At 39.2% G+C, this 17,287-nt stretch overlaps 1 protein-coding gene across 16 annotated transcripts in view; it reads right to left on the reverse strand.

Annotated features, from left to right (window-relative positions):
* Positions 1-17,287, reverse strand: part of TCF12 (transcription factor 12) — a 162,505-nt gene that overhangs the window by 19,367 nt on the left and 125,851 nt on the right. For 15 of the 16 annotated variants that reach the window (XM_063169608.1, XM_063169613.1, XM_063169610.1 and 12 more), the window contains 5 exons: positions 10,489-10,594; positions 9,234-9,373; positions 8,769-8,913; positions 7,194-7,258; positions 3,022-3,100 (listed from right to left, as the gene is read on the reverse strand). In XM_063169608.1, coding sequence (XP_063025678.1) covers positions 3,022-3,100; positions 7,194-7,258; positions 8,769-8,913; positions 9,234-9,373; positions 10,489-10,594 — 535 coding nt within the window. Of the gene's footprint in view, positions 1-3,021; positions 3,101-7,193; positions 7,259-8,768; positions 8,914-9,233; positions 9,374-10,488; positions 10,595-16,976; positions 17,000-17,287 lie in introns of those variants that run through there. The other variant, XM_063169620.1, reaches the window with a different exon arrangement.

Consider the following 17,287-nt stretch of genomic DNA (forward strand, 5'->3'; position numbering starts at 1 on the left):
GACTGAAATCCTGTGCACCTCTTCCGTTTGTTTGGGGGCTTTAACTGAAGAAAGTCCTATTTCTGTAGTGTAAGCCCAGAACAAAACTGTGAGTGGGGCATCTCACAAAGGAGACAAAAAGAAAAGAAGGGAGGGAACAACCAACCCAAGTGTGACCTGCAGCTTTCAGTGACACCTCGGCAGCGCCGGGGCTCCTCCCGAGCGGTGGCACTCTGCCTCCATGGCTGCACGTTGCCAGATGGCACCGATTTCCTGCTTGCCTCATTCCACTCCCCCTCCTAGAAGTTTGTGCATGAAATCCACCAATTATGTTAAAAAGCATCCTGGCACCACAAGCCCTGCAATTAACAACTGCAGCTTTTAGGGCAGCACCAACACAGCAGCATTAAAAAACAAATAAGCCAGGCAAGTGTTAGGATTTACAGGGGTCACCGACAGCAATCACTGCAGTATTGTTCTTACCCCCAGTCTCCCCAACACTAATCCTCTGGCTCCCCTTTCAAACACACTCAGAGCTGCAGAGGGCTGGCTTTGCATCCTCAGAACCCACCAAACCTCCTGAATGCCTCTGATCCTGCACAAGGATTCTTAAAATACCGAGGGCTCCCACCATTCAGATGCTTATATAAACTCCACAAGCGTGTACACAATCATTAAAACTATGCAAGATGCTCAGCTCTGGTCATGTTTATGTAAAATTAGAAATTAAATGAGGGCAGGGCAGGCAAGACACGCACTATTGTCTCATAATACTTGGGGGTTTTCATCAAGTTGTTCTCCAAGCTTTTACTTAACTGAATTAAAAAACGTCATTAATCCTCATTCAGCAACAGAAGAGCCAAGGAGTCAGTCATGAGCTTATGAACCCCAAGGTCTCATGACGTTGGTCTGTGTCAGTGCTCTCCCTGGTAAACACAGTACTCCTACCCTAACTCACAATTAAAGCATGGGCAAATTATGACTTAAGCAATCTGTAATACTATGAATGCTAACTAAACAAATACCTAATTGCAAAAGGGGAAAATGACAACGAAGGCTAAAATGCTCCAAAATATATTATTTCGGTACACATAAAACATTTGTTTTATCTGCAATAACTTTTTGGGTCAAGACAGAAAATGGCTACCAGGAGTATAAATAGCAATAAATGCAGTAGTAATTACTTCACATTGTGCTTCACCGTGTTCTTAGTGACTCATCTGGGAATAAAGATAAAAGTCCAGATTCATAAATGAAGGTAATTAACTACTGGAGCAATTTACCAAAGGCTTGATAAATTCTGTATCACTGGAATTAAAGGGGATGGGAGGGTATAAATGTGAAGCAGATGCTAAGTTTGAGCCTGAAAAGGACTTCACTATTATTTGTTTATGTCTACTACTGTCTTAACCATCAGAATCCAGAATAAGGAATGTAAAGTGCAAATTTTGTACATTTCATACAGGTTGCAACAGGCAAAGACAATAACAGCAAAAACACCAATTTAGTGACATCAAATTTGTATTCTAAACTCAGAAATTAGCTAGTGCTTTCACGCTTACAAAATGAGGTGCAGTATCTCATTAGGCAACTCTTGAAAAAACCTCTTTGGGTTCTTTATAATTTTAAATACGTGGAAATGTCAGAACTTCTTTCTTCCAGCCACAAAATATTTTCAATACTTGCTTTGATGTTAAAAAGAAAATAATAATAATTTTCTGGTCTGATCTGCCTCTTCAGTACAACAGAATACACAAAACATTTTTGTCAACTGTAATCACTAAATCAAAAATCCCATTAATCCCATCATTACTCAATTCAACATGGATTATTCAATAATAGAAAAGAAATGCCCAAAGCAGCTGCTCAGGTAAGCCATGTCAGATATTCATTAATCCATTACATCCACAGAAAACCAGAGCAGTGTCCATTAAATAGGAGTGAAGCATGAATGATGGAGGCTTTGAGTGACACTGCATATAAAGATATGCATATTCACAGCCATATGATTATGACTGCATTTTGTATGCAATACCTTTACTAATTTATTCATCTAGATTACAAAAGCATTCAGCTAAGCTCATTCTGTACCCTTTTCACCTTACGGTAATTTTATTGTTTTATAAGAAGCACAACATTTACAAAAAAGTGACCAATGGCCAGAAGCCTGCAGGGATATATTAAAACAACAGAGAACATGGGAACAGACTGTTGTATAAATGTTAAATAATTTAACAAATTGCACTATAGGAAAGAAGAGGGTTAAAGTTACATCATCTTACTTGTAATTCTAGTTCTTTGTTAAACAACAAATTTAAGTCAATGGAGCTTTCACAGTCCTCTCTATATGGAGAACAGCTGTTCAACTTTTACTAGACAGCTGAGGCCACAGTGTCTGTGAAAGCTGCACTAGCACTAATAGCTGTAGGCAGCTGCCCACAGTTCATCTCCACACTGGAATGCTTCTTCCCACATTCACACTACAAATGCACAAAGCACAGGTGACAGAGGTGCCTGCAATACACAGCATTTATTTTAAAAAATGCCAGAAATTCTTCTCCCAGAGAATGAAAACCTTCATGAAATATATGAATGAAAAGCTATCTTGTGTACAAGTTGGATAGTCTCATAGCCTACTATATTTTCATTAGAGGGAACACACATCTGCTGTGTTTGTCACTGAAAGCTGCCGCAGAGCTTTAACATATAGCTCAAAAAACCCCAAATCAAATCAAATCAAATCAAATCACTCTTCTTTCTCTCAGCAGTGCAAATCCGTACAGATATCTTTATAGCCCTCATAAGTATGGTCAGTTAATGCTTCCAAACATTATTTTAATTTGCTAATTTTCAAAGAAAGTTGCTAGGACTCAAGAGAGTGCCCCTAAAAAAACGTCTATGAATCTGGATTTATAAATTTTCTTTTTTACAATGGAAAAATAACCAAAATGCACAGGCAGTTATGCAAGGAAGTTAATGCTGATTTCCAACAGGACATTTTCAAAACCACAAGCAAGGTATTGACAAATGACCAGTCTGTACCTGTAAGAGGCGATGGTGACCCAACTGGTGTTGATGGATTCGATGGAAAACTACTGCTGGTATGATCAGGAGAATAAATCTGATGACAGACAAAGAGATTACATATCAATATATGTTATAATACACAGGAAAAACGCTATTAGAATTCTTTTTCATGTTTTAATTGTCACTCTTGATTCTGGATTGATAAAAAATGCAGTTTGATCCTTCAATCATAGCTCTGCTTTATTACACTCAAGGCTCTAAAAATGTCCAAAGAACTTTCATTTTCAAGCAGCTGTCCAAATAAGCACAGTCTGTATTTGATAGTGACACAAGTATAACTGACCTTCCTGCTCATTTAAGAGCAGCAGAAATTACAGCCTTTTTGTCTCTGCAGGGGAACGATTCACATAAGAGTTCACAGTACACAGCTAATTATATCAAACAAAACTTCAGGAAAATGCCAATGAATAATGACTTTCCAAATTTTAGAGAGAGATTTTAGCATTCAACACATGTTATCTGCTAAAAATTAATCCTTCACAAAACACCAAGAAAGCATTCAGGCTCTCTTATTATTGGTACCTACCAAACAAAAAAAACTTGAAATTTTGTTCCTCTTGCAATGTATTGCAGCACATAAAATGCTTCTCTCTTATTTCAGTATCAATTGGCCTCTTGAGATACTAAACTTACAACGATTCTTTTCTTGCTAATAATGAAATTAAAAACTACTGGTAAAAATAGAAGACATAATGCTTAAAGCTTTAATTAAAAACTAAAATCTCAAGACACTGGGAAAATTCATTTTATGAAGGGAATTTAATAGATTTAGACGCTGACTATGGACTTCAGAACATATTTTTATAGGTCATCAGTTCAAACCTGTTTTACTTGAGCAGAGACCAGGATTTGTTAGTCATCAGATGGCAGTTAAAAAAATCTTCACTGGCAGTGTGGTTGATGTCTCTTCACACAGACAATATGACATTTCAGCATTCAGCTGACAATAACTTCATTAAGTTCCATATTGTATTTTCTGAACTGACAAAACCAGGACCTGATAGACCACATGCTCCTTCCTGGTACATTGTACTTTTCCATTAGAAAAGACCATCAGTTCCCTAATGGAAATGCTTCCTCCTTTTCATACATGCTAGAAAGGAAATATATTTAGAACAAACTACCTCATACTACCGGAGGAAATTCATGCATTGTACATCAGCACAAAAATAAATCTTGGGTGTCAGTATAAGAACTGCAGAGAGTTTCAGACAGATAAGATACAGAAAATTAAAATAAAGTCAAAGGCTACAAAGTTTTCTTTGAAACTGCTCATTTTCCACAGGCGTACCTGCCAATTTTATTTTGCTGTATTTTATAACAGGGAAAATCTACAGTACAGCAAAGCCTCAACTAAAATACGAGGTCAGAATTCATTCTGCATGCAGTCCCTGGCTGCTGTGCTGTTAAATGACCAATGATGAACAACCCTGACACCTTCTGCCAGGCTTAAACGGTAACATGACTCATTTTACAGCAACAAATGAGACTCCTCCTCCTATCAGTCATGGTCCATTCCAATCAGTGGGGTGCCAATATGCCAGGGTCTAATGAAAAGGCTCTTAGACAAAAGCTGCACAATTGAGAGCCTGCAGAGCCAAACCTCGGAGCTGTTAGTCCAATTTTTTAAACACTACAGTGTACATTTCAGTTAGGCTTTGTTATGTTAATGTTATTGAGTCTAAAGCAACAAAGAAACTTAATTCATGAATTACTTTTAGAAGTCAACTTCCCTACATTTTCTTTTCTTTTGTGGAGGGACCAGTGGCTATTTAACTACCGAGACGGTACAAAGGCCTTTACCCCAGTGCTGAGGTAGGAATCAAAACATAAGTTATCACAAAGAGGTCTGATATAATCAACAAAGTTAAACAGTCCTCCTGTTTGATCTCCTCTAAATTAAAGACCAAGTGTTTTGATTTGGCATTAGGCAATGAAATAAACCAGATGTTTCTCCTGCCATATAACCCTCCATGGGCACAATCTTAAAGGGTTATTGTTTGGCAAATGTTCAGGGAAACACATTAGAAATGGCACGAATACCCAGATTTTCTTTTCTTTCTATCTATACTAGTTCATTATCCAAACTAATGCATAATCCACAGGGCTTTGGGAACTTTGTGTAAATACTTTCATGTACAATTCTCTTTCTTGCCTACCCTGAGATTAAGACCACAATTATCCAGGCTTAAACCTAAAATAAAAGAACCTTTGCAAATGTATTATCTGGCCTTACATGTTTAATCACATACTATTCTGTATGGTCTTTAATACCTAAACTGAAGAACAAATGTCGTATCCTCTGATGTTTCACACATGAAAGACCTATTGTGAGATGTACATCAACAGAATTTTAGAACTAGAAATTCCTCTCAACAGTTGCAGCAGCAGCATTTAAAGCCAAAAACAGAAAGGAACACAGTGGCATCTTAGGGGAAAAAAAGGCGGCACGACAATCACAGTATTTGAATAAAACTTTGTTCAAACAGAAAAATATTCTTGATTTCCTAGCTGTCAAAATTCATGTGTGTCAGCTTCACCTGCAGGAGAGCCCAGCTCCCTCCTGGGCCCGCCGCAGCCGCGCTCTCGCCGAGGGAGCGCAGGGAGTGTGCTGGGTGCGCGTGCTGCGGGGTGCGGGGGAAGCAGATGGATGAGGCGAGGGATTTGAAGTGTGCAGACTATGGCATGCACTGATAGAGCAGATGGAATGCATCACCATCAGCTATGACAGAAATGATTTATGGAATGACCTGGCTGCTCCTGCCAAGCAACAACACGGGATGACAGAAAGAAGTTTCTATGACAACCAGAGCCCACCCACCAGTTAGATTAAACATTTCTGCCCTGACTTCCACTCGCAATATATTTAGTTTTTCCTCAAAACATCAGCCTGGCTTTCTCAGCTAGTGACTTGGACAAAAATACCTGAAAGGATGAGAAAATCATTTAGAAAAGGAGAGCAGTGGAAAATGCCACGAAGTCCCGCAGGTCTAACTGGCCAGCGTGTCAGACTTAACAACGAAATCTCGTTCCGGCTGCAGAACAGCAGACACCCAAATACATCTGCAGAGCAATGAACAGCCTGCAGTATGTGAGCACTGCCATTTCTAGGAGGAAAAACGATCCCAGCTCTTTTCTGACAGGTCTCAAACAGGGCAAAAGGGAGCGTTAACTGCCCTCTGGACTCCCAAATTGTTATCTACTTGCTGAATCCCTGAAAGCAACAGGGACATTTTTCTCCTCAAAGCCAGCAGGTCAGAGTTCTCCTCCCCAATACGGACATTACAGACATTATCAGATCTGGTAATCTTTTAACATATGACCCTCTGAGGGATGCGAGGGTAACAGGATCTGCATGAACATGCACATTTGCATTCACTGGTATGAGGTGAGGGATGCAGAACCCAACACAGGGACGGTCATTCAGGGCTGCAAAGTTTGCTCTATACAAGAAATACCAAGTGCTTCCCCAGCCACCATTCCTAATTCTGAAAATTTCTGCTGCTGTGTATCAATTACTCTTATAAAAAGCACATCAGATTGCAGTAATGAAAAAATAATTACTGTATGCATGCATATGGAAACAGAATTTACAGTAGGTTGAAGACACTTACCACATTTTACATTATTCCAACAGGAGTTAAAAGTTTAAATTTATGCATATAAACCATTCTAAAGGCTCTTCCATAGATTATAGCTATACAATACAGCATTCAAAACCTCTCAGTTTTCTAATGCCATTGAGAAAACATTTTAAACCTTGAGGCAGGATCTGCTCTAAGACTAATGTTAAAAATATTTGACTTTGCCTAAAACACTACAGAAAAAAAATTAAAATCAACTTTTTGTGATTGTCTTTTACTTTGTCTAACCAGCTTTATAAACCAGATCTGCCTTAAATCTTTTGATCACCTGAAGAAAAAGCAATTCAGAATGAGTCTTCTTCAAATAAAAGCATTTTAGCTTGCATTTAAAAAGGACATTTTTCTAGTAAAAGAAATTGCATCGTAGTATATTGTCTTGCCTTCATATGTGAAAATTCCTGATTTGATATTATGAAATGAATGACACATAAATAATAGATTAAAATATGTGTTTCAGATCTGAATATTCTAACTGCTACTTACAGATGCCAAGGCCTTTCCAAGTGCATCACCTGTCTGTGAGCTTCCAGCACCATTTCCTCTGTTTCCTGTAATGTGGAAAGTAAACCCAACACTTATTTTTAAGGCTGAAATTTTATTTACTTTTATTATTTTATTCATCACATAGAGTTGAGCAACCACTTTTTATATTGATTTTCTGAGGAAGTCAGTGTCAATAGAATCAGTTCTCATTAGACTTAAAAATTTAATTAAAACAATTAGATTTACATTTAGATGCTCTTCTCTTAAAAGTCAAACACAGTACCACTGCGATAACTTAAGGACCAACAAGTGAAAGCAGCTAGAAAAAGACAAATTATTTTCTTGGATCATAGTCTAATTTTAATGAAATATGAAAAAGAAAATCAAAATCAGAAAATTACATTACTGCAGCTCATTTCTAAACTGCTATCATGAAGTGCTGCATGTTTAATTAATTCTTAAAGCCAAATTCACAGAACAGTTCCTTGTGGGTCTCCTTGCTCCCCCTGCTCTAATTCCCTGTGTTGTGCTCTCATCTTTAGTTTAAGAAGTCCCTGAAAAGCTCTGATGCACCAAGCTTTCTGTCACCCCTGCTCTCAGTTGCATGTCAGCAGCTTTGCGTGCCCTTTTGCTCCACACACCATTAAGCCAAGAGGAAGTCTGAAGCCCTGCCAATTGGAAACACAGAGAGGAACTGAATCCTCAGAAATATCTGCTTTGCTGTAGAAGACAGACCCTTTAAAAGCAAATCATCTTTCTCCAATTATCAACTTCTAAAGCCAAAAAATGTATTGAATGTGAATGTAAGCCATTCACATCAGAAATCTAAATAATGCAACGCTCACTGTTTCCAAGTTTGTGACAAACTTGGATTTTCCAGCCTGCATTTCCCATGCAGATTCACTAACTGGGTTCTGTTTAAAGATCTTGGTCTAAAGCATGTTCCCAAATCAAAGCTAACATAGTCACCCGAACTAAATTCCACTTCCTTAAAATGAAGCTAAGTGCAAATCCTATCGAACCAACACGGAGCATCTACAAGCATTTAACTTCTACAGCCATATCTCAAGACGAGCAAGTATGTGCAAGGAACAGATGATCATCCTCTATTTTTCTTCCTAGGTGAGCACAGAGGAGGCTAAACCAGCCACCATACTGGCTACTCTGTAATCTCTCAAATTGTTAAGAGAGGAATTTACGATGCACTTTATCAACCTCCCCTCGGAAGCAGCCTTCCTGCCTTTCTCCAGAGCAGCTCTGCAAACTTCAGTGCCAGAACTGCCTACAGGGCCCGCACATGTACTGAGCTACGGAGGGACAGTGGCCACTAAGTCACACCCACCCAGTCCCTGAGCACAGGCTTGACTGTGAAAGCAAATAAATGGGAAAGTCTTAAGCTGACTGAGAAACAATTTGCCTTATGTCAGCCATACTGAGGATAGAAATATCACAGTGGTGAATTTTTCCTGATCTACAAGCATGTCATAAATTAAATCTTACTAATTTTGTGCGTCATGCAGCCCTAAATTTCATTTTCTTGTAAAATGAAAAAAAAAATCAGGAAGAACTTTTTACCCAGAATATTATCTGATCCATTGACAGGTGGAGTGTGTGAGGCAGCTACATAAGGTGAACTGCTGGTACTGCCACGATGGAAGCTGGACATCGGAGGAAGACTGGCATTTATATCTGTAGGTGAGACTGAATGGGGGGGATAGCTCTGCAGAGAAGAGAAGCAGACATAAGACATTAACTAGTCCTTAAATAAATGTTGATATTTTAAGATACCAAACATGTAACACCCAGCTCTTTATTACAGAAGAAAGGGACTCATCCAACCTCTGAATGGACCACTACACAGCCAGGTTTTTATTTATACAACTGACATAACTAGAAGGACATAAATCTAGTAATACACAAAGTTTGTGATTTCTAACTGGGTTTTTACCTGACATACATGAGCAGCAAACGAGAAGTTAATTCTCATTAGTTAGATCTCCATAGACAGCTATAAACAGATTAATGTGAGCTGAGTCTTACCAAACGGTCGTGTGTGTGCAGGCTGCCATAACTGCCGGACTGGGACATGTGGGAAGAGGAGCCTCCAAGCATCCCACCATAGCCAGGCTGGCTCATGCCATTGGATGAACTCCAGAGGTCAGAAGAATTGTGGGTCCCATCTTTTTTTGTAGTATTTTTTTAGTAGAAGAGAAAACAAGAAAAATGCATTTAATGAAGAATACTACTTTCTCTGTTCCTTTACAAGATTATTTGAAACAAATACAGAATTCAGTTACCGAGACTAATATCAGTGGAGAAATGGTGACCAGTTTATACTGCATCTTCTATTTTCATACCACCACACTGTTGCTATATTTATTTTTAAAAAACCAAAGAAACAACAGAGGCTTTATAGCTGAAATATAATCCAACCACAGCTGAGAAAATACCACGCACTTCTGCTAATTACACAGACCTTCAGCAAGGCCAGATTTAAATCAAGAGTGTTGATAAAAAGTCCAGACTGAAATAAATAATAAAAAAGGAGGTGGAGGGATAAGAAGTTTGGCCAAACAGAACTCATCATAAACATACACTGCAAAACATCTATTTACCTAAAACAAGCAATTTATAGTCTAAGATACCCTAGCACCACAAAAATATAAAAACATTTCGAAATAGCAGATTTAAGTAGCTGAAATTACTACATTACATAAGCCTCAGCCTGTGTGTCAGTGCAGTTTCCCTTCCCTTCTGTAGCACAAAGTGAAGTGCTCTGTGAATTCCTGTTCTGAGACACTGAGCTCTCAATGTGCTCCAAACCCTCACCAGACTGCAGCACGAGCTAATTGTGTGACGTGAGGCTGAGGAAATGGATTCTGCTCTTGTTTCGTTCAGTGCAACCCCCTTTTTTCTGGCATGCTGGATATACAAGCGTTTGAGAACATAAGACTGTTAGCTGATATTGTACAGTCAAATTCCAGAAGAGTCAATAAGCCCCCACCTCATTTTTCTCTATCACTCCAGTGTGCTGCTCTGAAGCCCCTACAAATCAAAGGATGGGAATTCTGTCCATCTGGCCTGGTGTGTAATCCCTTTAAATTTCAGTCAGCAATTAATGTCATGAGAAAAACTTTACATCAACAGACAGTTCCCTTCATCTAGCTGTTTCAAAAGTATATAAAACCTAACCATAGGCTCTAGCACAATATGCTCTCTTTACACTTCTCCATTCACCAGTAAACGGTGTCTGACTGCAGATTTCTGCCTAAAGGACAAGTGACATTTTACCCACCTTGCATAAAGAAAGTGCTAGCAAACATACTGCTCGGTGGCTTAGGAGATGGGTAACTTGGAGATTCTCTGTTGAAATCATCAGAACTCGGGGATGGTGCATACACCTACATATTGGAGGGCAATAAAAGCAGGTTAGCAATAACTGGGTGTCGTGCATAAAAAAAAAACCACAACAGCATACAGATATAGAGAGAGAAAGCACAAATAAAAAAAGAACAGTGTAGCAAGCCGCAGCATTTGTTGCCCTTGTTTTATTTGCTTTTTAGCAAGTTGCCACAGTACAGAGGAACTACAGTAGAATGATCCTAACAACACACTTTCTGGTGTGCCAACTCAGCCAGGTGGCCTGATAAAAGCCTGAATGCTGATTTTGCTTTCTAAGTACATGACTCGCACAGACTTGTTGCTCAAGATAAAAAAGCAAGATAAAACAACTGGGCCCCAAACAAATTTTATTTTAAAACAACTGTATGCCTATTTGAATATTTAATTAGCTGGCATCCCAACAATCAGAAAGAAAATAACATCCAGTGACAAATGGAAAGGTTTTAATGCAGACGTTTTATCACCCATTCAGAAACTTGCAGGCCTTTGGAGAGCCATCAGAAACAGACGCATGCATGTCCTCAGGAATAACCCTAACACTGCAACACCAAGGACGTAATTTTCACACTGGCCTAGCATTAAAGAAAAGCAATACTATTGTTTTTTCAGTGTTAACACACCAGTGGAATGCCCGTTCTCAACTTGTGAGCAACAAATATTCTTTTCAAGTTAAAAACTTAAGATGCCAAATAAACATAATGACTCAAAGTCTTTCACTGCAGCAACTCTAAGAAGAAATATAAATGTATTCAGGAGTAAGTTCAGTAAAATGAACAAGGCCCAGTATTCACAGAGTCGAGGACTTTACCCATAAGTAGTTGTTCTATACTGAATATTGCAATGATTAGTGTGTGTTAGAAGAGAAATGAAATAAAAAGCAAATTAACATATACGACAGCAAAAAATATAAAAAATGTTAACATTGAAACTGGAGCATCTTTTTCCTATGAAGTAAAAACTGTGGTATTTTTAACTGTTTATCTTATTTGTTAAATACAGATGACTTACTAAATACATATATGATGAATAATTTCACAACTTCAGGGTTATATAATGCAGCTTCAAAAATGCACTGTGCCCTAACATTCAAAAGTGATTATTTTGATCCCCTCCTATGCACGTACAGACACACATATGTTTCTACGGCACTCACAAGTCTCCCTGGTCTTTCTGAGATGTTGTTTACCAAGCACGAGAAGGGCCAGGAAAACCAAGCCAACCAACAAAAAAGCCTAAGTTCCCCTAAAAAAAGAACCATTGTCCTCCCAGAGGCGGACTGTTCTGATAGGGACATTGAGGATAGTGAAGTGGGCAAGTCCCGCTCCATTTGCATCCCAATCCCCCTCCTCCCGCTGCCGAACGCTTTTGCAGCCCTGCTGTTGTGGGAACAAACGGCCGGGATGTGCCGGAGCCAGCGCCTCTGACATCACCCGCGCCCAGGCACTGCGCTCGCGGCCTCGCTCACAGCGGCACCACTGCAGCAAAATCCCCGCGATCCCACAATGGTGGAACCGGGACAAGGGCACAGCTGTCGGGATGAGCCCTGCAATGAAAAGGGCAGCAGGTAAACAGACACCTGGTTAGGAGGAGTCAAGTGGAAAACTCAAAACTTTAAGTTACGTGCTTGTTTACCGTTGGTTTTTATTGAAAACAAATGAAATTTTTTTCGGAAGGAAAGCTTTTCGGAAAGCTGCTCAATATTTTACTCGAAATTTTTCAGTTTATGGAATAGACATAAAATAGAGATGCTTACCAGACCTGAGTGACAGAATGACAATACATCCTGAGCAATGTTCGCAGTACATATGTATTTACTCTATATGATGAATGCATGTATATTCCATGCCTGGGACATATTTTAACAGAAATGTCACTCTGTCAAATTGTAAATACTCGCACTCATAAGACTGCAAACATATTAGGTAAAACTGGGCTTAATTTACAAGTTCTCTGTTGTGCAGAATAACACAGCATATGCTATAGCTGATGGATAATCTATCACTGTCACAGGACAGCAGTGGAAACAAAGCTTTATGACATTTAGCACTGCCATGGAGATGTACACTGATTAATGCGAAGTCACCTACAGTGACGAATTCTACTTCTTTTAAACTGCAACGTTATCTACGAGATTTGTAAATACAAGCTTCAGACAGAAATTTTAACATTTTACATAATTGGGTGATTTATAGAAACTGATTAAACACTATCTCAGAAGGGGAATTAAAAGCTCCTACAAATGTATAATTCACAAATATGTATGTACAAGCCATTAACATAATAAAAATGTTATGAATTATATAAACGTAAAAGAGGCCCTTCCAAACAGCTACATGAAAGTCTTAGCACAGACACATAACTTCATATACTTTCTGCTTGTTTTGGTATCTTAACTATAGCTTGCAAAAACATAGCTGCAATGTTATGAAGCTGCACTTGTGCCAGTCTAGATTTTTCAGATCAAAGGGTTCTTGCGGCAAAACACAACTGATGTGGTCTCAAAGACTTCATTAACTCCAGATGTGGGGAAATAGCCAGCCAATTCCACAAAAGGAGCCAGTCTCTTTTAGTTACAATCAGAACTACCCACAAATTAAAACCAGGCCTCTGATGTCATCTGATCACCTGCAGATGAGTGCCGGGTTTTTTCTGGTTAATGACCTAATCATAATTTTTGTGCTGCGTTACTACAAACAAAATTTAAAAGCAAAGGAGAAATTTTACTAAAATTAACCCCAAGTCTATGAGATGCAAAATACAAAGGTTTTAAATAAGAAAGTTGACAAAAAAGATGAAATTTTATTTTTAAGTGGGGAATGCATCAGGGCAAGCAGCCAGCTCGCTCTGAAAGGCCCACAAGCAGTGGGACCCCTCCCCAGCCAAACGCACCCCGTGGCTGCCGGCACGGCCGAGCAGCGGCTCCCCAGCAGGACTTGGTGTCCTACTTAAAGGGCTTTCTCTTCTGCCACAGCTGAGTAAGGCAGTTAAAAATATGACGTGGCTGCTCAAGACGGCCTCTTTTAGCTATTAAACTGATAACACTGACATCCAGGAGGCATCAAACCAGTTTTTCCTGGCTGACATTCCCGCTAAGACAAGGAAGGAATACTGTTAAAAGGTCAGCCTGTTAGCAGTCTCCTTGAAGAGGGCTGTCTCTAGCAGGTAGAAGAGGAGCCCATCTTTAATCCCCTCCAAAGCACTGTGGCCAAAGGCACCGAGCGTGCCTCCATGCTGACAAGCAAAACACTCTCCCATTATGAATGGGAAATTCCCTCCCGATAAACGCAAGCCAAAACCAGTTTTTTTACATGACTTATCAAGTCTTGGACTCGACTTTTTTGGAGCTGTGCTAATATATACATCAATCCTAATGCTGCAGTGCTCCTGAAGGGCTGAAAGCCTCCACTGAGGCAAGCAGGACAAACGGGTTGCAGAGGATGTCAAGTCAGAGACCCGCATCAGTCTCTCCCGCACCCTTGAATTGGTTTGCATCTCTCCAGAAGGAAAAGAAGGATGAAAGAAATTCAGATTTCTTTATCTGGGGTAGTGGTGGGCCTGACTTCAGAGCTGAGAGACATTAGATGTACGACATCTGATTTTTGATTTGGGTTTTTTTAAAATTTTGTTTGATTTGTTTAACAAAACAGAAACATCCCAGTTCTGAAATCTGCCTTGGTGATTTCCACAGGTAATGAACACTACCATGAAACTTATATGGACCTAATATATCTAAAATATTTCAAATATTACTCACTGTTGCTTCTTTAATAATACAGGTGCCAATAACTTCAGCAGTAATTTGAAGATCTGGGTTTACCAAATTTTATGCTACAGAAAACTTCCAAGTCTTGTTCTATAAATGCATTTAATAAATATAACACTTGGAGCCCTGCTGGCATCCATCCTCTCAGGCAATTTTCCTGTTTCAAATTCTTAAATATTTATCAACGTTTAATATTAATGTTAAAAGCAGATTAAAAAACCAGCAGTGAAGCAACCAAACTTACTTCCGATGAGCTCATGCTATCTCAAGACCAAGACTCCCATCACACACACTGTTTATGAAATTATGAATTATGTTACTCATTTAAGCAATTCTTGGAAGTTCAGGAAAATATTTGTCAAGCTGCTTGAGACAGAATTTTTTGAAACCAGTAAAGATGAATAACCTATTCTGTAGCTTGTAAACTCTGCTAAGTAGCCTATCTGCATTCCATCAGCATCAGTCATGCAAGTGTGCGCTGATGAATGATTTGTACATGTGGCAGAACTTTACAGACTATTATCTGCAGGTTTTGCAGCAAAAGCTAATTTTGCTGAAAGGCAGTTCTAGGAAAAGGAAACTTGTTTTCATGTTTACTGTATTTCTGACAAAATCATATACTAAAACTTCAGGAATGTAGAATATTCACTACAGTTTTCCATGTTCTTCTTTACAGCAAGACAGAAGCTTCAAAAAAAACCCCAAAATCCAACCAAACCCAAGATCCCATCTAAATTCTTGTCTAACTAATATTTAAGCAAGATGATAAAATGAAGAGCCCTAGTGTACTAAGTCAGTATCACCACATCCTCAAACATACTTTTGTTTCCAATACCAGCTCTAAAGGTTCATGTATATAAAAAACCCTTCTCACTATCCAAAATGAAAATACAAGACTCCTTTAAGAAAACACTCTTGTCCACAAATCAAACTGTATTTTTTAAGGATGGTATAAAATTCAAACTTCTTAGAGTAGCTAAACTGAATTCCATCTTAAATAAATGTTTATGCAGTTTAGGCATGCTACACATGCCTATTTGGGTATTTCTGAAATGCAGAATCCCACTGTAATGATACATAGCACAAGTACTTCCCAGCTTCTTCCCTAGGGAAAGACAATTTGGAAGTCATGTTAAAAAGCAAGAGACAAACTTAGGAAAAATATCAAATTCAGTACAGAGAAACTTCTTGGCCTGGTTTGTTTTTTTATTATTATTAGTAGTAGTTTTTATTTTTATTGTAGTGTGAACTAGAGAGGGAAAGAAAAAGAAGGTAAGGCAGCAAAAACAACATTAGGAAGAAATATGTGTTTATATAGTGCTTGAAGATTCTTTTTATATTTTATTTCCTAAGCAAAATCTCTTCACCGCACTCTTCAAATCATGCTGTCACTAAGGGACACATGCAACTATGTCTTCAAAAACTCCTGATTGAATTCAGATTTTCAGGAAACGAAAACCAGAACACTTGAAACTACTCTGCCTGTTTCTTAACCTGTTCCCTGTACTTCAGAAGGCTGCTCGAGCTGCAGGAGAAATCCCCAGCACCAGCAGTGCCCCCACAAACACACAGTAGTGACACAGGCCATCTTTTCCATTTGTCCCTCTGCTCTCTGAAGCCACTCTCTGGTCCTGCACCTCCAGCACAGACTATTGTACTTCTCCAGGCAGACCGTGCTGTGCACGTGCTAAAGGGAGCCAAGGCAGGGAGCAAACGGGGCGTGTTCCTCCTTGGTGTGCATGTTCTGAGAAATCCAGAACTGCCCATCCAGCACCTGAGCCCTTCCCTGGCTGCTGTCATGTGCCCAAGGAAATGGGCAAAACCTTCACTTTAAAGCATTCATAAAGCTTGTTGCAGTCAAGACACCCTCCTGGCAGGGGAGCACTGCTCAGCAGATTGGCAGTTCAATCCAATGGAGTGGAGCAGGGCAAACTCTCTTGGGCTGATGAATTGTAACTCATCGTTTTTCAGTGGGATGGAGAGGGGAAGGAAGAGTGAGAAACAGAAAGAAATAAAAATCCAGCTGACCAGTGTTTACTACCTCTCTTTATTCAATGTCCACAGCCACGTACCCCTAGAGATTTTCCAGATGATCTTATATTTGTCCTGACTCATAATGTTAGCTTTGACCTTGTGTAAGTTGCTGTGGGCAGCATATGGTACAGAACAGCTTTAATTGTACCTTCCTCCCTGTGTACTAGCTGGCCCAGTACTAATAAAAGCGAAATTGAATCTTAGCACCTGGCTGCTCCAAAATTTACAAACCAAAACCATTTTCCATGGACGCTGGAAGCCTTGGTGCATTACTGAGTGCAGATCAGGCAGAGGCAGAGGCAGGCACGCTGCCGTGCCAGCTGAGCATCACCAGGATTATCAACGCGCGCTCTGCCCCAGCGCTCGGCGGCCGCAGGAGCGGCAACTGCTGCCCTAAAACCCCCAACACACCCGGCCCTCCCCACACTCTGTGCACTTGTTCATCTGTACATGTGCTCATCAGCAACATGTCTATAAAAAGCTCTCAAAACTCTCAAGGAAAAGAGTATTTTCTCAAAAAATATCCCGGTATAAGCTAGCTCACCAAAAAGCAAATCACAACACACTGCGTATATGCAAAATACCTAAATCTCCTGACTCTTTTTTTGTCCTTTTTAAATAGGCATTGTAGAAATCTACTGGAAAAGATGCAGGTTCTCCACCTTGGAGAAGGGCTCAATCTCAGCCTATGATGAGAAAAATAAATATTTATTTAATAATAAAATATACTTGTACATAGACTGGTATATTAAATCAACCCATAAAACACACAAAATAAAACAATAAAAATGAGTATACTCACAAATCTGTTCTCATATTAAATAGTAGTAATAAGTGATATAAAATATAATCTTTTTTTGCAAAAATTATTTATTTTGGTGATAAACTGGCACAT

Source organism: Melospiza melodia, chromosome 15, assembly GCF_035770615.1.
Source record: "Melospiza melodia melodia isolate bMelMel2 chromosome 15, bMelMel2.pri, whole genome shotgun sequence".
Classification (NCBI taxonomy): Eukaryota; Metazoa; Chordata; class Aves; order Passeriformes; family Passerellidae; genus Melospiza; species Melospiza melodia.